This window comes from Coregonus lavaretus, assembly GCF_964263955.1.
Source record: "Coregonus lavaretus genome assembly, chromosome: 12".
NCBI classification, from domain to species: Eukaryota; Metazoa; Chordata; class Actinopteri; order Salmoniformes; family Salmonidae; genus Coregonus; species Coregonus lavaretus.
This window is the reverse complement of record NC_139999.1, coordinates 46220374-46248140: the sequence shown is the minus strand read 5'-3', so window position 1 is coordinate 46248140 and position 27767 is coordinate 46220374. Positions and strand designations below refer to the sequence as shown.

The 27767-nt window shown below is 46.9% G+C and overlaps 1 protein-coding gene across 1 annotated transcript in view; it reads left to right on the top strand.

Annotated features, from left to right (window-relative positions):
- The window catches only part of LOC311138863 (protein bassoon-like), a gene marked incomplete at both ends in the record, with an annotated part of 129142 nt that overhangs the window by 99658 nt on the left and 1717 nt on the right, over positions 1–27767 (top strand). Inside the window, 3 exons of the mRNA XM_084173658.1 lie at positions 527–7126; positions 24175–26275; positions 26690–27756. Coding sequence (XP_084029784.1) covers positions 527–7126; positions 24175–26275; positions 26690–27756 — 9768 coding nt within the window. The remainder of the gene's footprint in view (positions 1–526; positions 7127–24174; positions 26276–26689; positions 27757–27767) is intronic.

The following is a 27767-nucleotide window of genomic DNA, read 5'->3' as shown; positions in this document are numbered from 1 at the left end:
GTTACTTCTTTACATAGGGGAATTGGGTGTTGCATAACTTTGTTAATTAAATAGATATAATAGGTAAAAATGTGTTTTGTTATTTTTAATCTCAGGTTCCCTTTATCTAATATTAGGTTTTGGTTGAAGATCTGATAATATTCAGTATCAAATATATGCAAAAATAGAGAAAACCAGAAAGGGGGCAAATACTTTTCCACGGCACTGAATGTATTACATTATCTGTTATAGTTGCTTGTGCTTTGATGACTGAATTCCTTTCAATGTAATTATTGTCTAATGTCTTGCCAGAATAGTAATATAGCCTGTATAAGTTCTAGTGCTTTAATTCTAACCCCTATCATCTGTGAAACAAATGCTCATAAAAGTGACACTACTGATGAGTTAAGTGAAACGATAGGAAAGAAAGGGTGCACTGATGCCTGTAATATACTTTTTGCTATAGAAATAAATTAAGTCAGGGGGAAAAAGGACTGATGCTAATACTGGCCTCTGACCTCTCTCTTTTTTTCTCTCTTTCCTTCAGGATTCCAACAAGTCCAGCACACAGAGCCTCAGTGACACGGGCTACTCATCAGATGGGATATCCGGCTCAATGGGCGAGATCACAGGCCAGATCCAGGAGGATCCGGGGTTGAAGCTGAGTGAACGAGGCCCCTCCAGCCCCTCTGAGATAACCAAGCTGGAGAGCTCCATGCGGCCGCTGCTAGAGTCAAAGTCCAAGACCGCTACAGACCAGGGCCGGGGGAGGCCTCACTCTCTGTCCATTGGCCAGGACGAGGAGTACAACTCGGATGGGGAGGTGTCGGATGATCTCAGCTCCAAGCTGCGCCACGACTATGTGGAGGACAGCAGCGAGAGTGGTCTGTCCCCCTTACCGCCCAGGCAGAAGAAGTCCCATAAAGAAATTACAGATGAGGAGTTCATGAGGAGGCAGATCATGGAAATGAGTGCTGACGAGGACGAGATGGAGGAGGAGGAGGAGGAAGGGTACGGCTACCAGAAAACAAAAAACAAAAAGGATTTGGGGAAGGAGAAACGACGCAGCCTCACCCACCATTCCAGTAGTTTTGAAGAAGACACCAAGTGCGCTGACGGTGAAGACGACGAAGGTATGATGGCTTCCCAAGGAGGGCTGCGGCGGTTTAAGACCATCGAGCTGAACAACTCAGAGCATGACCTCAGAGAGCCAGAGCTGGAGATGGAGAGCCTGACTGGATCACCAGAGGAGCGGTCGAGGGGGGAGTATTCATCCACCCTCCCTGCCACCACTCCCAGCTACACCTCCGGCACGTCCCCTACCTCTGTGTCCTCCATGGAGGACGACAGTGACAGCAGCCCCAGCCGCAGGCAGAGACTGGAAGAGGCCAAGCAGCAGAGAAAGGCTCGCCACCGCTCCCATGGCCCACTCCTGCCCACCATCGAGGACTCATCTGAGGAAGACGAGCTGAGGGAGGAAGAGGAGCTTCTGAGAGAGCAGGAGAAGATGAGAGATCTGGACCTGCAGAGGATCCGCAGCACTGCCAGGAAAACTAAGAGAGACAAAGAGGAGCTGAGGGCCCAGAGACGTAGAGAGAGATCCAAGACTCCGCCCAGCAACCTCTCTCCCATCGAGGATGCATCCCCAACGGAGGAGCTGAGACAGGCAGCAGAGATGGAGGAGCTCCACAGATCCTCCTGCTCAGAGTACTCCCCTTCCATGGATTCAGAGGCAGAGGGCTTTGAAATGATGGGCTCCAAGCTCTACAAGTCAGGAAGCCACCACAACCTACCCACATTCATGTCTCTCTACTCCCCCACTGAAAAACCTACTGCCATTTCACCATCTGACAAGACACTGAAAAGTGCAGAGGAGGTTTATGAAGAAATGATGAGGAAAGCAGAGATGTTGCAGCAGCAGCAGCAGGGACAGCCAGGAAGGCCAGGCCAACAACAAGGAAGTCCACAAAGGCAACCGGCTGGGTCACCTCAGCCTGGCAATAAACAACATCTAGACACTGGAACTTCTCTAACACCTGGCTCCAGCCCCACACAGATCTCTGCACCTGTTTCCTTCTCCTCAAATGACCCACGTGGGTCTGGAAGAGGGATCCCCCAAGGAATCAGTGTGACACAGCATCTATCGAAAGAAACCCAAGACAGGATGAGGACGCAGACTGCCAAAATAGGGGGTGTTATCCCCCCGGCGGCTGGAAGACCTGCACAGGGTCAGGGACCAGCACAGGGGGTGCCTCCTCCTGACCCTGGAGTACCCTCCATCGCATCCTCCCTCTTCTCCTATTTCAAAGGCCCCAGTCCTCCTGTTTCCCCTGCTCCCTCTCCCTCACAGAGCCCCACTCATTCCCCGTCCCCACGACCCACAGGGCCTGGGGTGTCCCCACGACCCACAGGGCCTGGGGTGTCCCCACGACCCACAGGGCCTGGGGTGTCCCCACGACTCACAGGGCCTGGGGTGTCCCCACGACCCACAGGGCCTGGGGGGTCCCCACGACATTCTCAGCCTGGCGCTAGTGGCCCAACCTCCCCAGTACTGCCACAACAACATGGAGTCCAAACGCCACAAAAATCAGCGTCGCCACGCCTTGCAAGACAACAGTCCTCCTCCGACTCACCAGTAATGGTGATAACGCTGGGCTCTGAGACCACCACCAGTTCTGCCAAGCCTCTAACTGTAAACTCCTCCACTTCGCCCCTGTCCTCGCCAACACAGGGTATCCGTCAGCCCATGTATCAGCAAAATATTCCTTCAACGAGCTCCCCAACGTCCCCACAAATGCACCCACTGCACCAAACCCCTCAACACGGTTTACAGAGGCCCAAAACTGCAGAGAGGGTTAATATTGGTATGAGCATGACAATGACAACCACAGCTACCACATACAGTCGTGGGTCAATGTCAATGGAAAATATCTCCCTATGTAGAATCTCCAACGTTCCAGGAACCTCTAGGGTTGTGGAGCATGGCCAAATTCAAATGCATCCGAGTGGACCTGCATCTGTGGTGGACCTGAGAGCACCAATGAAGCCCACCCCAATCATCATGACAGACCAGGGCATGGATCTAACGTCTCTGGCAACTGATACAAGGAGGTATTCTCTCGATGCTGAACAACCACCCAGCCGTCACACAGCGGTGCAGGACCTGAATGCAGCCATGAACCTGAATGCACAAGAGCAGCCGCATGTGTCGGCGTCCACTCCAACAACAGTCACCGTGGCAGCCTCCATGTTTATATCTCAGCCGAAGGGGCATCCAGTGGTTTACGGAGATCCCCTGCAGAACCGTATGGATCTGGGGCAAGGCGTTGGATCAGCAATGTGTCTTACACAAACTAAGACACTCATCACTGACCCATCCATTCCTAAGATTGATGCATGTCTGGAGGATCTGGGCATCCAGCAGCAGCAGCTCCAGATGCAGCAGCAAAAGCTCCTACAGCAACAACAACTCCTCGAGCAGCAGCTCCAGCAGCACCAGCAATCCTCTTTTGCTCGCTATAACCTAGCAAACCAGGTCCAGCCGCTGTTGCTGAAGAAAGACCTGGTGGTGAGCCAGACGAGCATTGGCAGTGCCCAGACTGTGGTCAGTGTCAGTGCAATTCCTAGAGTATCTCCCCTACCACCCCAGCCAGCATCTGTGGCTCCACTTTCCTCTAACACTCAACATGACTATTGTCAGGGTGGGCTTGCTTTGGAGTTGAAGAACAAGCCCACGGTCATGAACCTGTCCACGGGAAAGCCCCATGTCATGATGGTCCAACTGGAAGACAGCAATGCATCTCAGGCGGCCACAGTGACTCAGCTGGTCAAAGAGCCTCCTCCCCCTCCCCAGGTCCTGGATCTCACTGGTGGACAGATACAGAAACCAGAGAACCAAGTGGCTTGTTGTGACGTCGTTTACAAGTTACCCTTTGCTAGTAGTTGTGCAGGGAACTTAACTCAGAAGAATCTTACCACTGAACCTTCCCAAGTCACCCTTCCACCCCCTGCCTCACATTACAGTGTAAGCCAGCAGCAGCAGCAACAACAACAACAGCAGCAGCGGCAGCAGCAGCAGCAGCAACAACAACAGTTGCAGCAACATCAACAACAACATCAACAACAACAACAACCTGGAAATAATGGCTACCAGACAGCAAGCATGCAAGGAGCAACAGAGGAGCATAAACCAATGCAGGGAGTCCCTCCATACCCTATACCCACTGGAGGGAGGCTTCAACCTTCCATGTCTGACACCAACCTGTCTAATGCAGGGCTTCAGTACTATCAGAGGACTGACCCTGGGGATCTGGCCGTGGATCTGAGCACCATGAATCAGACCTACGAACGAGGATATCTTGGCATTGGTGCGCAGTACGGATCCTACACAGACTTACGTCATGAAGGAGATATTGCAGGTCCTCCCTTGCCCCTGCGAAGGTACGGCTCCATGTCCAACATCAGTCAAGACTACGGCTATGGTCAGGCAGGTTTAACGGACGCCAACCTGGCACAGTATAGTGCCACCACTGCCAGAGAGATCAGCCGAATGTGTGCAGCTCTGAACTCTATGGACCAGTTCGGTCAACGGTACAGCAACCCTGAGATTATGCAGTATGGTGCTGGAAGAGGAGCAGGCCCTGAAGCCAGGCTCAACCTACAGCAAAGCTTAGCATCAATCCGAGCCAACCTACTCTATGGCCCCGATGGTAGGCCCACTGCACACGGCCAAGCCCTAACCAATCTGATCAATGCCAGACAAGCAAGCATACGGGCCTTATATCCGTCTGCAATGAGAGGAGCTGATGGGATGACATACTCCACCATCAACAGCCCAATAGCCTCTACCTTGCCAATAACCACCCAGCCTTCCTCTGTTCTGCGACCCATGCCACGAGGAATATACCGACCTTACCCTGCATGTGTAACTGCTGTACCACTGGCTAGCCTCACCAGGTTGCCACATGCGACCCCAAGGATGCCTCTGTCTACACAGGGACCTTACGGTTACGCTCCTCCCAACCAGTTTCCTACAACAGCTGGCGTTCCTGGAAATGGACCTGACACAAGCACCTCCACCCAGGAAGCTCCTGTCTACCTTGGGAAGCCTTCTGCAACTGTCGCCGTGCACACAGCTGCAACCTTACCACCGGCCCACCCGGTTTCTCATATAGGTGGACACAGTGTACCAACTACTGCAATGCCAATTCAGTCTGCAAACCAACAAACCCCCCAAACTCAAATCCAAGTGCAGAAAGTTACGACACACCCCCATACTCAAACTCAAATGCAAGCCCAAATCCATCAACAAATGCAGTCCCAAATCCATCAACAAATGCAGTCCCAAATACAGCAACAAATGCAAACTCAAATGCAACAACAAATACCAACTCAAACTCAAGCTTTGTCCCTGACTCAAACCCAGTCCCAGCTGATAACTCAGCCTCAGCCCCAGGCTCTAGTGCAGCCCCAGACTCAGCCGCAGCCCCAGCCCACTCCCCAGGCTGCAGCAGCCAGCACTACCATCGTTACTTCCGTAGACCCAGAGCTAGAAAAGGTAGAAGAGCGTTTGAGACAGCAGCAAGAGCAGATGCTGCAGATGGACCGAGAGCGCGTGGAGCTGGAGAAACTTCGGCAGATGCGCCTGCATGAGGAACTGGAGAGAGACCGCATGGAGCTCCAGAGGCACAGGGAGAAAGAACAAATGCTGGTGCAGCGTGAGATTCAAGAGCTGCAGACCATCAAACAGCAAGTCCTGCATCAGCAGCAATCAGAGAGGGAGACCCAGCTGGTCATGCAGAGGGAACAGCTAGCCCAGCAGAGGATGCAACTGGACCAGATCCAGTCGCTGCAGCAGCAACTCCAGCAGCAGTTGGAGGAGCAGAAGAGGCAGAAGACTGCAGTGGTGGAGGCAGCAGCTGCAGCCACAGCAGCCGAGGCAGCTGCTGCATCGGCAGCAGCAGCAGCTGCTGCAGCCACTACCGCTCAAGGGGTAGTAGTTGGAGGAGGAACCCCTCAAGGTTTCATCATCTGTGACCAGAGTGGTAGGGTGATTCAACAGGACGGCCAAAGTGTGCAGTTCTGGCAACCCCACATGGAAGGGCAGGTGGTCCAAACAGTGGTGACCCCAAGGCCTATACCTAGCTCTACCTCTGAGATGTCCTTCAGAAACAGTGAGGATCAGGCGGAGTCCAGGGTCATGAAGAAGCGGAACTCTATGCCTCGTCTTAGGGACGGAGCAGAGGAGGAGCCGGTGAGGAGGATTGCAGATAGCTGCGTGCAGACGGATGATGAAGATGGCGAGGACAGGTATATGAACCGCAGGGGCAGGAGAACCAGGCGCATCGCCGACTGCAGTGTCCAGACAGACGACGAGGATCAGGCAGAGTGGGAGCAACCGGTTAGGCGCAGGAGATCGCGCTTCTCCAAGCACTCAGACTCTAGCGCGGAGGTCAAATCCGAAGGAACCTCCAAAGTGTCCTCCTCCAGCATAGCCATTCAGACCACCAACGACTCCTCATGCCAGACTGAGACAGACCAGTTGGGCAGGGTCTCACCTGCAATCCACATCACTGCGGCTGAGACAAACAAGGTGGAGCTACTACACTACATCTCTGCTCCAGAGAGGACCCATAAGGGTGAGAGCTTAGCCTGTCAGACAGAACCAGAGGTCCAGTCTCAGGGGGTGGTGGCCCCTCAGCTCAGCGTCCCCACCACCATCAGCCCATACTCCACCACTATGCAGATGGTGGGCTCCACCCCATCTCCTCCCCAAGGGGTGGCCAAGTTCGAGAGGAGGAAACCCGACCCTCTGGATATCGGCTACCAAGGCCAGCAGCAGAACGACTCCCCGTCTCGCCAGCCTCCCAAGTCTCCTCAGGTGCTGTACTCCCCCGTGTCCCCGCTGTCACCCCATCGGATGCTAGAGACCACTTTCACCTCCCAGGAGAAACTCAACAAGGCGCACGTCACACCCCAGCAGAAAGCCTTCACTGCCGAGTCCCCTCAGCGTCATCAGAGCCTCCCCAGGCCCATCAAGAGTGTGCAGCGCTCCATGTCAGACCCCAAACCCCTCAGCCCCACCTCAGAAGACCCTGCGAAGAACAGGTTCTCACCTTATCATCAGCAGGCCCTCTCCAACAGTCAGGTATGTAATAAGTTACATTATTATTTCACTTTCACTTCAGTAACGTTCACATTAAAACCATTTGAGACCCCCGGCTGCAAAAATGCAACATGTCCTACCTACCCTGCAAACAATACTAAATATATTCACGTCACCAAATAACTGATTAGAACACACTGTTTTGCAATGAAGGTCTACAGTAGCCTCAAAAGCCCCCTCTAGGGTAGCACCATGGTGTAGCCAGAGGACAGCTATTTTCCGTCCTCTTCTGGGTACATTGACTTCAATTAAAAAACCTAGGAGGCTAATGGTTCACACCCCCTTCCATAGACTTACCCAGTAATTATGACGACTTCCGGAGGAATCAGAGCTCTTGCAGCATGAACTGACATGTTGTCCACCCAATCAAAGGATCAGAGAATTAATCTAGTAAAGCATAAGGCACAGCTAGATAGCACTGCAGTGCATAAAATGTGGTGAGTAGTTGACTCAAAGAGAGAGAAAGACAATAGTTAAGCAGTTATGAACAAATGAATTTCTTAAAAAATTAAGGAGAAGCAGCAGACAAAAAGTATTCATACTCATTCTTTTTTCCATAATTCCTAATTTTTCCACATTTTGTTGTGTTACAGCCTGAATTTTAAATGGATTAAATTAAGATTTTGTGTCACTGGCCTACACACAATACCCCATAATGTCAAAGTGGAATTATGTTTTTAGAAATGTTTACAAATTAATAAAAAATGAAAGCTGAAATGTCTTGAGTCAATAAGTATTTATCCCCTTTGTTATGGCAAGCCTAAATAAGTTCAGGAGTAAACATTTGCTTAACCGGTCACATAATAAGTTGTATGGACTCACTCTGTGTGCAATAATAGTGTGTAACATGATTTTTGAATGACTACCTCATCTCTGTACCCCACATATACAATTATCTGTAAGGTCCCTCAGTCGAGAAGTGAATTTCAAACACAGATTCAACCACAAATACCAGGGAGGTTTTCCAATGCCTCGCAAAGAAGGGCAACATTAAATATCCCTTTGAGCATGGTGAAGTTATTAATTACACTTTGGATGGTGTATCAATACACTCAGTCACTACAAAGATACACGCGTCCTTCCTAACTCAGTTGCCGGAGAGGAAAGAAACCACTCACCATGAGGCCATGGTGACTTTAAAACAGTTACAGAGTTTAATGGCTGTGATAGGAGAAATCTGAGGATGTATCAACAACATTGTAGTTACTCCACAATACTAACCTAAATGACAGAGTGAAAAGAAGGAAGCCTGTACAGAATAAAAAAGATTCCAAAACATGCATCCTATTTGCAATAAGACACTAAAGTAAAACTGCAAAGAATGTCGCAAAGAAATGCACTTTATGTTCTGAATACAAAGCTTTATGTTTGGGGCAAATCCAACACAACACATCATTGTGTACCACTCTTCATATTTTCAAGCATGGTGATGTCTGCATCATGTTATGGGTATGCTTGTCATCGGCAAGGACTAGGGAGTTTTTTAGGATAAAAATAAACAGAATAGAGTACAGGCAAATTCCTAGAGGAAAACCTGGCTCAGTCTGCTTTCAAACAGACACTGGGAGACAAATTCACCTTTCAGCAGGACAATAACCTAAAACACAAGACCAAATATGCGCTGGAGTTGCTTACCACGACGACATTGAATGTTCCTGAGTGGCCTAGTTAAAGTTTTCACTTAAAATGGCTTGAAAATCATTGGCAAGGCTTGAAAATGGCTGTCTAGCAATGTTCAACAACCAACTTGACAGAGCTTGAAGAATTTTTTTAAGAATAATGCGCAAAATGTGTACAATCCAGGTGTGCAAAGCTCTTAGAGACTTACGAAGAAAGACTCACAGCTGTAATCACTGCCAAAGCTGATTCTAACATCTATTGACTCAGGGGTGTGATTATGTATGTAAATTAGATATTTATGTTTTTCATTTTCAATACATTTGCAAAAATCTGTTTAATCAATTTTGAATTCAGGCTGTAACACAGGTTAGTTGAGGTAATTAAGGTAACATGTATACTAAACAAAAATATAAACGCAACAATTTCAATGATTTTACTGAGCTACAGTTCATATAAGGAAATCAGTCAATTGAAATAAATTCATCAGGCCCTAATCTATCGATTTCACATGAATGGGCAGGGGAGCAGCCATGGGGTGGGCCTGGGAGGGCATAGGCCCACCCACTTGGGGGCCAGGCCCACCCACTGGGGAGCCAGGCCCAGCCAGTCAGAATGAGTTTTTCCCCACAAAAGGGCTTTATTAGAGACAGAAATACTCCTCAGTTTCATCAGCTGTCCGGGTGGCTGATCTCAGACGATCCCGCAGGTGAAGAAGCCGGATTTGGAGGTAAAATCAAATTGTATTTTATGTGGAGGTCCTGGACTGGCGTGGTTACACGTGGTCTGTGGTTGTGAGGCCGGTTGGACGTACTGCCAAATTCTCTAAAACGGCTTATGGTAGAGAAATTAACATTAAATTGGCAACAGCTCTGGTGGACATTCCTGCAGTCAGCATGCTAATTGCACGCTCCCTCAAAACTTGAAACATCTGTGGCATTGTGTTGTGTGACAAAACTGCACATTTTAGATAGGCTTGTAATTGTAATGATCGTGCTGTTTAATCAGCTTCTTGATATGCCACACCTGTCAGGTGGATGGATTAACTTGGCAAAGGAGAAATGCTCACTAACAAGGACGTTTACAAATTTGTGCACAAAATTTGAGAGAAATAAGCTTTTTGTGCATATGGAACATTTCTGGGATCTTTTATTTCAGGTCATGAAACATGGGACCTACACGTTGCATATTGCGTTTATATTTCTGTTCAGTATACAGTACATGTAGGTAGGGGTAAAGTGACTATGCATAGATAATAAACAGCGAGTAGCAGCAGCGTAAAAAAGGGGGTCAATGCAAATAGTCTGGGTAGCCATTTGATTAACTGTTTAGCAGTCTTATGGCTTGGGGGTAGAAGCTGTTAAGGAGCCTTTTGGACCTAGACTTGGCGTTCTGGTATCGCTTGCCAGTACCGCTTTCCGTGCAGTAGGTTTGTGTAACACGTTTCTCCATGAAGTTAAACTCAGACATATCAGAATTCACAAAGTCAAACACAGAATGCGCATCTCGCCCACTTGACACGTCAAAGTAGCCCAAGAAACGTGCCTGAATAAAGCCCTGATTATCCACATACCTGACGATAACTGACAACTTTGAGCAGAATGGTGGCACCATAGGTCCCAGAGTGGTGGGAAAATTCTGGACCCTATAGGGCAGGGTTCCCAAACTGGCGGCCCGGGGGCCGAATTTGGCCCGTGGGTGGTTTTATTTGGCCCACCAAGTTCTTTTTTGTTGTTGGACATAAGACTGTAAATAAAATACCAGCAAATCAGCTCCAAGTTATTAGAATTTTGGAAATCTGTTCCGAAGTATTCCCACGCATAAGAGAGCGACGTGATTGTATACAAATAATAATAATTAATAACAATTGATTGGATTTATATAGCACTTTTCTACTGAGGTATTCAAAGCGCTTTACATAGTAAGGGGAAACTCACGTCATCCACCATCAATGTGTAGCACCCACCTCAGTGAAATACGGCAACCATTTTTGTGCCAGAACGCTCACCACACATCAGCTATCAGGTGGAGAGGTGAGGAGTGATACAGTTGAAGTCGGAAGTTTACATACACCTCAGCCAAATACATTTTTTTCACAATTCCTGACCTTTAATCCTAGTAAAGATTCCCTGTCTTAGGTCAGTTAGGATCACCACTTTATTTTAAGAATGTGAAATGTCATAATAATTGTAGACAGAATGATTTATTTCAGCTTTTATTTCTTTCATCACATTCCCAGTGGGTCAGAAGTTAACATACACTCAATTAGTATTTGGTAGCATTGCCTTTAAATAGTTAAACTTGGTTCAAACATTTCGGGTAGCCTTCCACAAGCTTCCCACAATAAGTTGGGTGAATTTTGGCCCATTCCTCCTGACAGAGCTGGTGTAACTGAGTCAGGTTTGTAGGCCTTGTTGCTCGAACACGCTTTTTCAGTTCTGCCCACAAATTTTCTATAGGATTGAGGTCAGGGCTTTGTGATGGCCACTCCAATACCTTGACTTTGTTGTCCTTAAGCCATTTTGCCACAACTTTGGAAGTATGCTTGGGGTCAATGTCCATTTGGAAGACCCATTTGCGACCAAGCTTTAACTTCCTGACTGATGTCTTGAGATGTTGCTTCAATATATCCACATCATTTTCCTTCCTCATGATGCCATCTATTTTGTGAAGTGCACCAGCCCCTCCTGCAACAAAGCACCCCCACAGCATGATGCTGCCACCCCCGTGCTTCACGGTTGGGATGGTGTTCTTCGGCTTGCAAGCAGCCCCCTTTTTCCTCCAAACATAACGATGGTCATTATGGCCAAACATTTTCATCAGACCAGAGGACATTTCTCCAAAAAGTACGATCTTTGTCCCCATGTGCAGTTGCAAACTGTAGTCTGGCTTTTTTATGGCGGTTTTGGAGCAGTGGCTTCTTCCTTGCTGAGCGGCCGTTCAGGTTATATCGATATAGGACTCGTTTTACTGTGGATATAGATACTTTTGTACCTGTTTCCTCCAGCATTTTCACAAGGTCCTTTGCTGTTGTTCTGGGATTGATTTGCACTTTTCGCCATAAAGTACGTTCATCTCTAGGAGACAGAACGCGTCTCCTTCCTGAGCGGCTGCGTGGTCCCATGGTGTTTATACTTGCGTACTATTGTTTGTACAGATGAACGTGGTACCTTCAGGTGTTTGGAAATTGCTCCCAAGGATGAACCAGACTTGTGGAGGTCTACAATTTTTTTCTGAGGTCTTGGCTGATTTCTTTTGATTTTCCCATGATGTCAAGCAAAGAGGCACTGAGTTTGAAGGTAAGCCTTGAAATACATCCACAGGTACACCTCCAATTGACTCAAATGATGTCAATTAGCCTATCAGAAGATTCTAAAGCCATGACATCATTTTCTGGAATTTTCCAAGCTGTTTAAAGGCACAGTCAACTTAGTGTATGTAAACTTCTGACCCACTGGAATTGTGATACAGTGAATTATAAGTGAAATAATATGTCTGTAAACAATTGTTGGAAAAATTACTTGTGTCATGCACAAAGTAGATGTCCTAACTGACTTGCCAAAACTATAGTTTGTTAACAAGAAATTTGTGGAGTGGTTGAAAAACAAGTTTTAATGACTCCAACCTAAGTGTATGTAAACTTCCGACTTCAACTGTATATGCCAATTAGGAATGAGGGGGATGATTAGGTGGCCATGATGGAATGTGGCCAGGTTGGGAATTTAGCCAGGACACTGGGGTGAACACTCCTACTCTTACAATAAGTGCCATGGGATTTTGATAGACCACAGAGAGTCAGGACACCCGTTTTAACGTCCCATCCGAAAGACGGCACCCTACGCAGTGCAATGTCCCCAAATGTAATCACGGTTTGAAATGCTTATGTTTTAGTAATAATAATAATAATAATAAGTTTTTAGTCAAATGTTACATCTGCTTGGGCTTCATTCTGTCAATTTGCAGTCTAAAAATGTATTTTTATTATGTTACGGCCCCCCGACCATCCACTCAAGAAGAAATTGGCCCGCGGCTGAATCTAGTTGATGATCCCTGCTATATAGGGTATGACAGTGATTAATCAGTTGTGAAAAGGTTTTGTACAAGCTATGATGGGACCAGTTTTTCTAATCAGGTCACATGGTTTTAAAAAACTCCTGGGAAAAACCCCTGGCCCTGGGGAGGATGAAAACCCTGCCAAACAACAGCAACCTTTTACTTGTAAATATGAATTATATTTAGACTAGACTAACAGGGGTGGTTCCTCTACCCAGACACAGAGACAACAACTGATCGACAATAGAACTCACAGGGCTGAGCTTGCTTCATGCATGTTTGCATCATGCAGGCCTATGCAATTGTAGGCCTAATAAATAATTAACTCACAGGCCTCCCGAGTGGCGCAGCGGTCTAAGGCACTGCATCGCTACAGACCTGGGTACGATCCCAGGCTGTGTCGCAGCCGGCCGCGACCGGGAGACCCATGAGGCGGTGCACAATTGGCCCAGCATCATCTGGGTTAGGGGAGGGTTTGGCCAGCCGGGATGTCCTTGTCCCATCGCGCTCTAGCGACTCCTTGTGGCGGGCCGGGTGCATGCACGCTGATTTCGGTCCAGGGCTGTACGGTGTTTCCTCTGACACATTGGTGCGGCTGACCTCCGGGTTAAGCGAGCAGTGTGTCAAGACGCAGTGCGGCTTGGCAGGGTCGTGTTTTGGAGGACGCATGGCTCTCGACCTTCGCCTCTCCCGAGTCCGTACGGGAGTTGCAGCGATACAACTATCAATTGGATATCACAAAATTGGGGAGAAAAAAGGGGGTAAAAAGTACAGAAAAAAAAAAATATATATTGATATAACGTATTTCTATACAGTATTGGTTAATGTCGTTGATCTCTTATAGAGAGGATAAGGACACGCCATGGGTTGTTTATGTCAATGGTGGGTGACAGAAGGTCTGCGTGCCAAGATGGATTGGGGGCCACTTGTGCTAATTTTAGAAGGAGTACGTGATGGAATAGCCTGGCTAGGGTGCCACACGAAACCATGTAAGGAGATCCTATTGTAGGAGATGAGTGACACTCAATAATGGTTGGCAACTGTTGGATGGAATTAGCTCTGAAAGCATTATATAACTGATAGGTTTTTCTATGTAAGTCATTCGGATGACAAGAGGCTACGCCCGTACCGCTTGTCATATGAATCCAGTACTGTAACTATTAAATAACTATGAATCAACTCTCCATCTAAGTGTTCAACTACTCTCTTGCATCCTAAACTTCTCAATACCAGAAAACTCGTCATAACAGATATCCATATATATTTATTTTTTACTCACAGTCTATGTCATCACTATTATGTTGATTGATTAATTCCAGTTAACAATTTTGGATTGAAAAGTTATAGGCAGCCTAGCCAGCCCAAGTTAGAATATAAACCAAATTTCATCACATTCACATTTTCTGCTGACAAACAAATGGACTTTAAATAAATAACCCTACCAATTTGTTTACCCTGAACAGATGGACAGGACGTAAGGCTGTATGCAGTTGGTATTATTAGTAGCCTACAGTTGATCAGACTGAAAAATAGTCTCGTTTTCATCCCATACAGCATGTCAGATCTCTCATGTTTAGGTGTAGCCTAGACTGCTGCAACATTTATGTTATGAGTTTTTGCTTGTGTCTGTCCCTGAGTGATTATGTGTTATCACCTTTGCTAAATAAATACCAGAGGAAAGTAGAAAGCCTACTTGAGCGGGAGTGAAAAAGTATATTTTAATATATTACAAGTATACTAAAGTATACTTAAATATACAAAAAATTCCAATAATATACTTCAAATACGAGATGTTTTTTTCTAGTACAGTGGGGGGAAAAAGTATTTAGTCAGCCACCAATTGTGCAAGTTCTCCCACTTAAAAAGATGAGAGACGCCTGTAATTTTCATCATAGGTACACGTCAACTATGACAGACAAAATGAGAAAAAAAATCCAGAAAATCACATTGTAGGATTTTTTATGAATTTATTTGGCAAATTATGGTGGAAAATAAGTATTTGGTCAATAACAAAAGTTACTCAATACTTTGTTATATACCCTTTGTTTGCAATGACACAGGTCAAACGTTTTCTGTAAGTCTTCACAAGGTTTTCAAAAACAGTTGCTGGTATTTTGGCCCATTCCTCCATGCAGATCTCCTCTAGAGCAGTGATGTTTTGGGGCTGTCGCTGGGCAACACGGACTTTCAACTCCCTCCAAAGATTTTCTATGGGGTTGAGATCTGGAGACTGGCTAGGCCACTCCAGGACCTTGAAATGCTTCTTACGAAGCCACTCCTTCGTTGCCCGGGCGGTGTGTTTGGTATCATTGTCATGCTGAAAGACCCAGCCACGTTTCATCTTCAATGCCCTTGCTGATGGAAGGAGGTTTTCACTAAAAATCTCACGATACATGGCCCCATTCATTCTTTCCTTTACACGGATCAGTCGTCCTGGTCCCTTTGCAGAAAAACAGCCCCGAAGCATGATGTTTCCACCCCCATGCTTCACAGTAGGTATGGTGTTCTTTGGATGCAACTCAGCATTCTTTGTCCTCCAAACACGACGAGTTGAGTTTTTACCAAGAAGTTCTATTTTGGTTTCATCTGACCATATGACATTCTCCCAATCCTCTTCTGGATCATCCAAATGCACTCTAGCAATCTTCAGACGGGCCTGGACATGTACTGGCTTAAGCAGGAGGACATGTCTGGCACTGCAGGATTTGAGTCCCTGGCGGCGTAGTGTGTTACTGATGGTAGGCTTTGTTACTTTGGTCCCAGCTCTCTGCAGGTCATTCACTAGGTCCCCCCGTGTGGTTCTGGGATTTTTGCTCACCGTTCTTGTGATCATTTTGAACCCATGGGGTGAGATCTTGCATGGAGCCCCAGATCGAGGGAGATTATCAGTGGTCTTGTATGTCTTCCATTTCCTAATAATTGCTCCCACAGTTGATTTCTTCAAACCAAGCTGCTTACCTATTGCAGATTCAGTCTTCCCAGCTTGGTGCAGGTCTACAATTTTGTTTCTGGTGTCCTTTGACAGCTCTTTGGTCTTGGCCATAGTGGAGTTTGGAGTGTGACTGTTTGAGGTTGTGGACAGGTGTCTTTTATACTGATAACAAGTTCAAACAGGTGCCATTAATACAGGTAACGAGTGGAGGACAGAGGAGCCTCTTAAAGAAGAAGTTACAGGTCTGTGAGAGCCAGAAAACTTGCTTGTTTGTAGGTGACCAAATACTTATTTTCCACCATAATTTGCAAATAAATTCATTAAAAATCCTACAATGTGATTTTCTGGAAAAAAAATGCTCAATTTGTCTGTCATAGTTGATGTGTACCTATGATGAAAATTACAGGCCTCTCTCATCTTTTTAAGTGGGAGAACTTGCACAATTGGTGTCTGACTAAATACTTTTTTTCCACTGTATCTGAAGGAGGCTGACACTTGGCAACAAGTGGATCTTCCAGCAAGACGATAACACCAATCACAAATCATCCACAAAGAAATGGTTAATTGACCACGACTTTTTGGGGGCTGAAATGAAAAATTACAGAAAATAAAAAGTGGATTTTTCTCTATCCTCCTCTGATTCAGAATATATCATTTTTTATAGTCATGGCATGCTTTTTTAAGAGCTATTGAAGATTGAAATCCGACATAAGAAAATAAAAATAGAAGTGGATTGTTCTCCATCCACCCTTGATTCAAAATATACAATTTTCATAGTTATGTCATGCTTGGTTCAATAGCTGATGAGAGAAGACTGAATATCCACCGAATATCCAATATAACACTCATTTTACCTTGGTATCTCAGTCTTCGGACTTGGGATATCAAGGATCGGGAAAGATTTTGAATAGAGGAATGGTCTAACATCCTTCCCAATGTGTTCTCCAATCTCATAAAACATTTTACAAAAAGGCTCAGTGAACAGCGTACCACTTTTAGCTGAACAGCGTCCCACTTACCTTAAAACACCCATACCATTTAATTACTTTACTTATAATGGTTTGGGACTTCTGGGACAGTCACGTGACGTCCTGATGACTAGTAAAACAAATGTCTTGAGAACATTTTACAAACGTCCTGACATGGTCCTCAGTGACATCCTCGGAACTTACAGGGAACTAGACAAAGGTCCCCCAGAGAACGTTCCTTTGGGACCATCATGAAACGTCCCCTTGTGGTCATTGAATGTCCCATGGATAACGTCCAATCAGAACCAAATAGGAACTTTTTCCTAACGTTCCCTAATGAACATCAAAATACCTTATTATAACGTTATACTGTGACCAAACCGGGACCTGTACTGAACATGCTCTTAAGGTCCCTATGTTAACGTCATGTTTTAATGTTCCTAGAACGTTGTCAGAACGTCAGTGGGATAACGTCGCGCCGAAACCCTTAAAGGGACCTAATGGGAACGTTGCCTAATGTTCGTAGGACATCCCCTGTTTGCTGTGTAAACTCATGTCTGATGCTACATAGTTAATCTCCTTAGACCTAGATGTAACTATTAGTAGCAATTGTTGTGTGTCCTGTCTTCTCTAAAATATAGAGATTATGTAGAAAAAGAAAATCGAGAAATAAACATTCTGAGCCAGAGCTAGAGGTATTTTTGTGTTGCAAAAACGCATTTGCAAAAATGACCTAAATCATAATGACCTGATATGAAAATAAATACATACATTTATTATTTTGAAGAGAACAAGCATTTAACAACTCTGCATACAAATAATAATAATTAATAACAATTGATTGGATTTATATAGCACTTTTCTACTGAGGTATTCAAAGCGCTTTACATAGTAAGGGGAAACTCACGTCATCCACCATCAATGTGTAGCACCCACCTCAGTGAAATACGGCAACCATTTTTGTGCCAGAACGCTCACCACACATCAGCTATCAGGTGGAGAGGTGAGGAGTGATACAGTTGAAGTCGGAAGTTTACATACACCTCAGCCAAATACATTTTTTTCACAATTCCTGACCTTTAATCCTAGTAAAGATTCCCTGTCTTAGGTCAGTTAGGATCACCACTTTATTTTAAGAATGTGAAATGTCATAATAATTGTAGACAGAATGATTTATTTCAGCTTTTATTTCTTTCATCACATTCCCAGTGGGTCAGAAGTTAACATACACTCAATTAGTATTTGGTAGCATTGCCTTTAAATAGTTAAACTTGGTTCAAACATTTCGGGTAGCCTTCCACAAGCTTCCCACAATAAGTTGGGTGAATTTTGGCCCATTCCTCCTGACAGAGCTGGTGTAACTGAGTCAGGTTTGTAGGCCTCGTTGCTCAAACACGCTTTTTCAGTTCTGCCCACAAATTTTCTATAGGATTGAGGTCAGGGCTTTGTGATGGCCACTCCAATACCTTGACTTTGTTGTCCTTAAGCCATTTTGCCACAACTTTGGAAGTATGCTTGGGGTCAATGTCCATTTGGAAGACCCATTTGCGACCAAGCTTTAACTTCCTGACTGATGTCTTGAGATGTTGCTTCAATATATCCACATCATTTTCCTTCCTCATGATGCCATCTATTTTGTGAAGTGCACCAGTCCCTCCTGTAACAAAGCACCCCCACAGCATGATGCTGCCACCCCCGTGCTTCACGGTTGGGATGGTGTTCTTCGGCTTGCAAGCAGCCCCCTTTTTCCTCCAAACATAACAATGGTCATTATGGCCAAACAGTTTCATCAGACCAGAGGACATTTCTCCAAAAAGTACAATCTTTGTCCCCATGTGCAGTTGCAAACTGTAGTCTGGCTTTTTTATGGCGGTTTTGGAGCAGTGGTTTCTTCCTTGCTGAGCGGCCGTTCAGGTTATGTCGATATAGGACTCGTTTTACTGTGGATATAGATACTTTTGTACCTGTTTCCTCCAGCATTTTCACAAGGTCCTTTGCTGTTGTTCTGGGATTGATTTGCACTTTTCGCCATAAAGTACGTTCATCTCTAGGAGACAGAACGCGTCTCCTTCCTGAGCGGTATGACGGCTGCGTGGTCCCATGGTGTTTATACTTGCGTACTATTGTTTGTACAGATGAACGTGGTACCTTCAGGTGTTTGGAAATTGCTCCCAAGGATGAACCAGACTTGTGGAGGTCTACAATTTTTTTCTGAGGTCTTGGCTGATTTCTTTTGATTTTCCCATGATGTCAAGCAAAGAGGCACTGAGTTTGAAGGTAAGCCTTGAAATACATCCACAGGTACACCTCCAATTGACTCAAATGATGTCAATTAGCCTATCAGAAGCTTCTAAAGCCATGACATCATTTTCTGGAATTTTCCAAGCTGTTTAAAGGCACAGTCAACTTAGTGTATGTAAACTTCTGACCCACTGGAATTGTGAAACAGTGAATTATAAGTGAAATAATCTGTCTGTAAACAATTGTTGGAAAAATTACTTGTGTCATGCACAAAGTAGATGTCCTAACTGACTTGCCAAAACTATAGTTTGTTAACAAGAAATTTGTGGAGTGGTTGAAAAACAAGTTTTAATGACTCCAACCTAAGTGTATGTAAACTTCCGACTTCAACTGTATATGCCAATTAGGAATGAGGGGGATGAATAGGTGGCCATGATGGAATGTGGCCAGGTTGGGAATTTAGCCAGGACACTGGGGTGAACACTCCTACTCTTACAATAAGTGCCATGGGATTTTGATAGACCACAGAGAGTCAGGACACCCGTTTTAACGTCCCATCCGAAAGACGGCACCCTACGCAGTGCAATGTCCCCAAATGTAATCACGGTTTGAAATGCTTATGTTTTAGTCAAATGTTACATCTGTTTGGGCTTCATTCTGTCAATTTGCAGTCTAAAAATGTATTTTTATTATGTTACGGCCCCCCGACCATCCACTCAAGAAGAAATTGGCCCGCGGCTGAATCTAGTTGATGATCCCTGCTATATAGGGTATGACAGTGATTAATCAGTTGTGAAAAGGTTTTGTACAAGCTATGATGGGACCAGTTTTTCTAATCAGGTCACATGGTTTTAAAAAACTCCTGGGAAAAACCCCTGGCCCTGGGGAGGATGAAAACCCTGCCAAACTGCAGCAACCTTATACTTGTTCATATGAATTATATTTAGACTAGACTAACAGGGGAGGTTCCTCTACCCAGACACAGAGACAACAACTGATCGACAATAGAACTCACAGGGCTGAGCTTGCTTCATGCATGTTTGCATCATGCAGGCCTATGCAATTGTAGGCCTAATAAATAATTAACTCACAGGCCTCCCGAGTGGCGCAGCGGTCTAAGGCACTGCATCGCTACAGACCTGGGTACGATCCCAGGCTGTGTCGCAGCCGGCCGCGACCGGGAGACCCATGAGGCGGTGCACAATTGGCCCAGCATCATCTGGGTTAGGGGAGGGTTTGGCCAGCCGGGATGTCCTTGTCCCATCGCGCTCTAGCGACTCCTTGTGGCGGGCCGGGTGCATGCACGCTGATTTTGGTCCAGGGCTGTACGGTGTTTCCTCTGACACATTGGTGCGGCTGACCTCCGGGTTAAGCGAGCAGTGTGTCAAGACGCAGTGCGGCTTGGCAGGGTCGTGTTTTGGAGGACGCATGGCTCTCGACCTTCGCCTCTCCCGAGTCCGTACGGGAGTTGCAGCGATACAACTATCAATTGGATATCACGAAATTGGGGAGAAAAAAGGGGGTAAAAAGTACAGAAAATATATATATATATTGATATAACGTATTTCTATACAGTATTGGTTAATGTCGTTGATCTCTTATAGAGAGGATAAGGACACGCCATGGGTTGTTTATGTCAATGGTGGGTGACAGAAGGTCTGCGTGCCAAGATGGATTGGGGGCCACTTGTGCTAATTTTAGAAGGAGTACGTGATGGAATAGCCTGGCTAGGGTGCCACACGATACCATGTAAGGAGATCCTATTGTAGGAGATGAGTGACACTCAATAATGGTTGGCAACTGTTGGATGGAATTAGCTCTGAAAGCATTATATAACTGATAGGTTTTTCTATGTAAGTCATTCGGATGACAATAGGCTACGCCCGTACCGCTTGTCATATGAATCCAGTACTGTAACTATTAAATAACTATGAATCAACTCTCCATCTAAGTGTTCAACTACTCTCTTGCATCCTAAACTTCTCAATACCAGAAAACTCGTCATAACAGATATCCATATATATTTATTTTTTACTCACAGTCTATGTCATCACTATTATGTTGATTGATTAATTCCAGTTAACAATTTTGGATTGAAAAGTTATAGGCAGCCTAGCCAGCCCAAGTTTGAATATAAACCAAATTTCATCACATTCACATTTTCTGCTGACAAACAAATGGACTTTAAATAAATAACCCTACCAATTTGTTTACCCTGAACAGATGGACAGGACGTAAGGCTGTATGCAGTTGGTATTATTAGTAGCCTACAGTTGATCAGACTGAAAAATAGTCTCGTTTTCATCCCATACAGCATGTCAGATCTCTCATGTTTAGGTGTAGCCTAGACTGCTGCAACATTTATGTTATGAGTTTTTGCTTGTGTCTGTCCCTGAGTGATTATGTGTTATCACCTTTGCTAAATAAATACCAGAGGAAATTAGAAAGCCTACTTGAGCGGGAGTGAAAAAAGTATATTTTAATATATTACAAGTATACTAAAGTATACTTAAATATACAAAAAATTCCAATAATATACTTCAAATACGAGATGTTTTTTTCTAGTAAATCTGAAGGAGGCTGACACTTGGCAACAAGTGGATCTTCCAGCAAGACGATAACACCAATCACAAATCATCCACAAAGAAATTGTTAATTGACCACGACTTTTTGGGGGCTGAAATGAAAAATTACATAAAATAAAAAATGGATTTTTCTCTATCCTCCCCTGATTCAGAATATATCATTTTTATAGTCATGGCATGCTTTTTTAAGAACTATTGAAGATTGAAATCCGACATAAGAAAATAAAAATAGAAGTGGATTGTTCTCCATCCACCCTTGATTCAAAATATACCATTTTCATAGTTATGTCATGCTTGGTTCAATAGCTGACGAGAGAAGACTGAATATCCACCGAATATCCAATATAACACTCATTTTACCTTGGTATCTCAGTCTTCGGACTTGGGATATCAAGGATCGGGAAAGATTTTGTATAGAGGAATGGTCTAACATCCTTCCCAATGTGTTCTCCAATCTCATAAAACATTTTACAAAAAGGCTCAGTGAACAGCGTACCACTTTTAGCTGAACAGCGTCCCACTTACCTTAAAACACCCATACCATTTAATTACTTTACTTATAAAGGTTTGGGACTTCTGGGACAGTCACGTGACGTCCTGATGACTAGTAAAACAAATGTCTTGAGAACATCTTACAAACGTCCTGACATGGTCCTCAGTGACATCCTCGGAACTTACAGGGAACTAGACAAAGGTCCCCCAGAGAACGTTCCTTTGGGACCATCATGAAACGTCCCCTTGTGGTCATTGAATGTCCCATGGATAACGTCCAATCAGAACCAAATAGGAACTTTTTCCTAATGTTCCCTAATGAACATCAAAATACCTTATTATAACGTTATACTGTGACCAAACCGGGACCTGTACTGAACATGCTCTTAAGGTCCCTATGTTAACGTCATGTTTTAATGTTCCTAGAACGTTGTCAGAACGTCAGTGGGATAACGTCGCGCCGAAACCCTTAAAGGGACCTAATGGGAACGTTGCCTAATGTTCGTAGGACATCCCCTGTTTGCTGTGTAAACTCATGTCTGATGCTACATAGTTCATCTCCTTAGACCTAGATGTAACTATTAGTAGCAATTGTTGTGTGTCCTGTCTTCTCTAAAATATAGAGATTATGTAGAAAAAGAAAATCGAGAAATAAACATTCTGAGCCAGAGCTAGAGGTATTTTTGTGTTGCAAAAACGCATTTGCAAAAATGACCTAAATCATAATGACCTGATATGAAAATAATATTATTATTTTGAAGAGAACAAGCATTTAACAACTCTGCACCAGACAGGAGGTGTTTTTATTATTATAACTATGTTATATACAGTTAAGAGCATAGAGAGTAGACAACACAGTACTGAATATTGTGATATTGAATAGACTAGAGAGTCTTGTGTGAGAGCACAGATGCATCACACAGGGTTTGGCATCAAAGGACATGACAGAATGTTCTCAGGAGAGCAGCTGTCCATGCCAGGCACCAGGCAAGCTTCCCCTCTACTCCTTTATACCATCCTCTCTGTTTCTCACTCCATAGCGATCCCTGAAATCATTTTATTTTTTCTCCTTTGCCTTGTCTAACTTTCCCTCCCTCTCTCTCTCTCTCTCTCTCTCTCTCTCTCTCTCTCTCTCTCTCTCTCTCTCTCTCTCTCTCTCTCTCTCTCTCACACACACTCACACACACACACACACACACACACACACACACACACATACACACACTCCCCCTCCCACCCCATACCTCTCTTTCTCCATCATGCTATCCCTGCTATATCTGGCAAAGCTCTTAGAAATGCCAAGGGGAGACACAATGTGGAGGCATCCTGCTACAGCCCTGCTGTCTTCCGGCATGTTAGCAGCTGGTCAAAGTAAAGTCCGATCCTTCTGCACTCAGTGCGAAGGCTGTCAGAGGAACAGGCACACATAGAAATCTTAAGAGGATTTTTGCATATATTTTCTTGTTTTATTTGTGCTGGCCATACATCAACATTTAGAAAAATGGCATTCTCACGGATACTTATTCAATTCACCATGGGTCTACACAACTCCTAAACTGTAAGTAGAAAGAAGGAATCTAGCCATGTTTGAATGTTTTTTCCCTTCTGTGAACAATTATTTATCATTGCTCTTAGTTTGTTGTTGTTGGCATTGGGTTTTGAGATAAGTCATGAAAAGGTGGATGACTATGTTATGATTGCAATTGTCTAAGGGTCTGAAAGTAAGAATATTCATTATTTATGCTGAGAATCGTTCCCAGGATACCCATTCTCTCTCACGTGGACATCATTCTTCATGGTCTCTTCCCATTGTAGCACTCATCTTTTACAGAGTTCTGTTTAATAAGAAACTTGCTCTGGTCAATCTTTTTGCTCATTTATTTATAATGGAAGTATTTTTTTATGGACCCAAACTAATTGAAACATATAATTATACATTTACCTTAAATTGATGCTAAGCTATTCTATGAAATTGACATTTTCTGAATTAAGCTATATAAAATTACAATGAGTAGAATAGGGGGACTGGACTGTAATCGTCACATAAGCGCTTTAGCGCAATTAGTCTGATTTCAATGCATGCATTCTGTTCATTGTTACGTGGCTGTTGTCCTGATGGTGTTTCTCTTCCTTTCTCTCCAGATGGCCACCCTGCAGCAGCAGCAGAACTCTCTGATGAGAAAGGTGAAGAGGACCCTGCCCAGCCCGCCTCCAGAAGAAAGCCCTCTCCCCATCGTCACCCCAGCAATGTCCCACATGTACAGCAGCTCTCCAGGGATGCAGCCCCAGAGGGTGCTGCCCAGGCCCGCCCAGGGGGTCACTAAGGCCGGTCTGCTGAGCGAACTGAAGGCCGTGGAGCAGGAGTCTACCAAGCTCCGCAAGCAGCAGCAGGAGTTGGAGGAGGAGGAGAAGGAGATTGACGCCAAGCTGCGATACCTGGAACTGGGCATCCATCAGCGCAAGGAGACCCTGGTGAAGGAGAGGGAGAGGAGGGAGCTGGCCTACATGCGCTGCATGGGCGACGCCCGCGACTACATGTCGGACACAGAGCTCAACAACCTGAGGATGGTTGCGGCCACGGGGACGTTCGATGGTAACGGTCTGCTGACGAGGCCCAGCACGGCGCCGCTGAGCCAGTTCACCAACGACCTCGGCCCGGCCTACCAGTACCCGCCCACCTCCTCCTACATGGCCTATCAGTACCCACAGAGCCAGCCCACGCCCACACAGCAGCCAACCGCTGCTTACCAACAGATCGGTTTCCAGCCCCCTCAGTACCCAACAGCCGGCCAGCCCCAGCCAGGCACCTTCCAGCCCCACCCACCCCAAGGCCCAGGTTACCAGACCCAGCCAGGCTACCCAGCCCACGGGGGCTACGGCCAGCCTTCCTTCCAGACAGACTTGGGCATGCAGCAGCATAGCCACCAGGGTTTCCAGCCTCCCAACCCCTCTATCCCGGGCCAACACCTCCCCTACCCAGGCCAGAGCCCCTACCCTGGCCAGGGGATGTCCTATCAGCCCCAGGCTGAGATCCTCACCGTCCACCAGAGGCCTCGTCAGACCTCCCTGGCCGACCTGGAACAGAAGCTGCCCACCAACTACGAGGTGATCAGTAACCCTGCCGTGTCGGTGGCCACATCAGCTCCAGACACCTGCTTTGGCTCAGTCTATGCCTCTAACACCATGCCCAACGCCTACGGGCAGTATCGCCCCCCGGAGCCTGTGCTGACCCACGGCGTGGACAGCCCCACATCAGCCTATGCTGCAGACGGCCTCTACACCTCCAACCTGGAGCAGAACATCCCCAGGAACTACGTCATGATTGACGACATCAGCGAGCTGACCAAAGAGAACACGGGCCCTGCTGTTGATGCTCTTGTCCATCCAATAGGAGGACGCTACGGTGAGAATGGCCCCGTGCGCCAGACTGGTTACGGCAATGAGCCTGTGGACCCATACATGCCTGCAGGCACCACGGGCTACCACCAGCAGGGTGCTGTGGACCCCAGGACCAGCACTACTGGGGGATCTTCTTATTACTATGACGACTATAATAAACACCCCAGCACAACACGTCCAGGGGGCCCAGGGACCCAGAAACACCCATCCAAGAATCTGGCCCCTGCCGTGGTCTCCTCCGGTAAGCGCAGCAAGCACAGGAAGCAAGGCATGGAGCAGAAGATCTCAAAGTTCTCCCCCATCGAGGAGGCGCGGGATGTGGAGTCTGACCTGGCCTCTTACACCATGACCACCTCCACCGGCGGCAGCTGCACCGTGGTATCCCGGTCCGGAGTGAAGAAGAGCGGCTACGACCAGCAGAAGTACTATGGCGGCCAGCCTGGAAGCCGGGAAGCACTGGAAGAGGAGGACCGGATGTACGGCTCGGGGAGATCCCGGTCTACAGGCTACGGCATGGACAAGATCTCCTCCAGGGACACCTCAGGCTACAGGAGCAAGTCCTACGAGAGGGATGCCATGGAGCGGTCTCAGAGAGGTAGCCGTGGTGGACGGAACTCAGAGGAGGAGAGCCCCCTCAGCCCCGTGGGGAAGCCCGTTGGAATCGGACGAGCCGGCACTGGGGTACCAGGTGACCCCCATGACGTGAGGAACCAGTACGGCTCCAGCCACTCCCTGCCGGACGTCCAGGATCACCACATGAAGGACCTGCCCAGGAGCCACGTGTACAAACCAGATGATCCATACCTTGTAGACGACATGCATGCAGCCGTGTCGGACAGCGAAGGTAACTGGTGCTGAATGCCACTAACTGCCTGACCTCCTCTGTCTCTTTGTCTTCTGGAAAGAGTCTGCATGCCAAGTGTAGTCTTCAGAGCAGCATGACGGTTCCTTCTGTTTTGTGACTGTTGAAAAGACGTGCATGTTGTGCCCAATGCATAAACCGCATATGCCTATGTTAAGTTTCTCTTTTTCTCTTTTTGCATGCTGAAAACATTTTTCTTTTTTTTGTTTTGTGATTTGACACGTTTTTGCTGTTTTTTGTTTGACTCTGAAAGACTTTGCATGTTTCTGAGACTTTGGGCCCATCTTTTTGTCTGTCGTCTGCATGGCTTCAGTTCAGTCTGCTTGTCTCCTCTCTTCTCCTCTCTACACATCACAAAAGGAAACTGACTGATGATAATCTTTGTTGTCCAAAAAGCCTATCATCTGGGTCAGGAGGAGACCGACTGGTTTGAGAAGCCGAGGGAGGCTCGCGCCAACCGCTCCAGACACCACGGGAGCGCAGGCCACATCTCCACTGGTAGACAACAGACCAGTGCCAATGTGAAGCACACCTACCACGACTACGACGAGCCCCCCGAGGAGCAGGACCTGTGGCCTCAGGACGAGTACAACAACCAACCTCGCCACCCCTCGTCCACCTCATCATCCCGTGACCACCGTGGTCATCATGGCAGTAGTGGCGGCAGCTCGGGGAGGCACTCCTCTTCCCGCCACTCCGGCGAGGAGCCCCGGTTGTCCAGCCGCTCCTCCAGAACACACCCCAAAGACCCATCCGCCCGCTCTGAGGGCCGTGGATCCTCCTCCACCCAGAAGAGGGGAGGCTCGGACCCCCGTTCCTCCCGGGAGGGCTACCGGGACCGGGACTCTGGGGACTACTCCTCCCGTGACCCGGCCTCCGGACACCACCGCGAGGGCACCGGGGGCAGGGGTCAGAGGCCGCCGGGCTCGTCCTCCAGGAGACAGGAGGGGGTGCCCTCTGCAGGGTCCAAGCAGGGCCAGGGGCAGCAACCCCAGGGCGGTCCAGGCGGGCCCCAGCAGCAGGGGCAGCGTTCCAGTGGGCAGCCCCAGTCAGGCAGGCAGCCTGGGTCCCAGGGGCCAGACGGGGGACAGCCGGCCCAGCAGCCTGGCCAGCAGCAGCAGCAGCAACGCACCCAGCAGCAGCAGCAGCCCCTGCAGCAGAGCCAGCTTCCTCAGACCACTGCTGGGGGGCCTCAGGCCAATTCAGGCAACGCGGGGCCAGGACCCATGGCAGGACCCATGGCAGGACCAGGGACAGGAGCAGGGACAGGACCAGGGACAGGACCAGGGACAGGACCAGGGACAGGAGCAGGGACAGGAGCAGGGACAGGAGCAGGGACAGGAGCAGGGACAGGACCAGGGACAGGACCAGGGACGGCACAGCAGCAGGCTAAACCTGGCCAGACTCCGGCACAAGGCCGGCAGCCAGCAGGACCCACCGCAGGCCAGCCACCAACCACAGCCGTAAGTACACC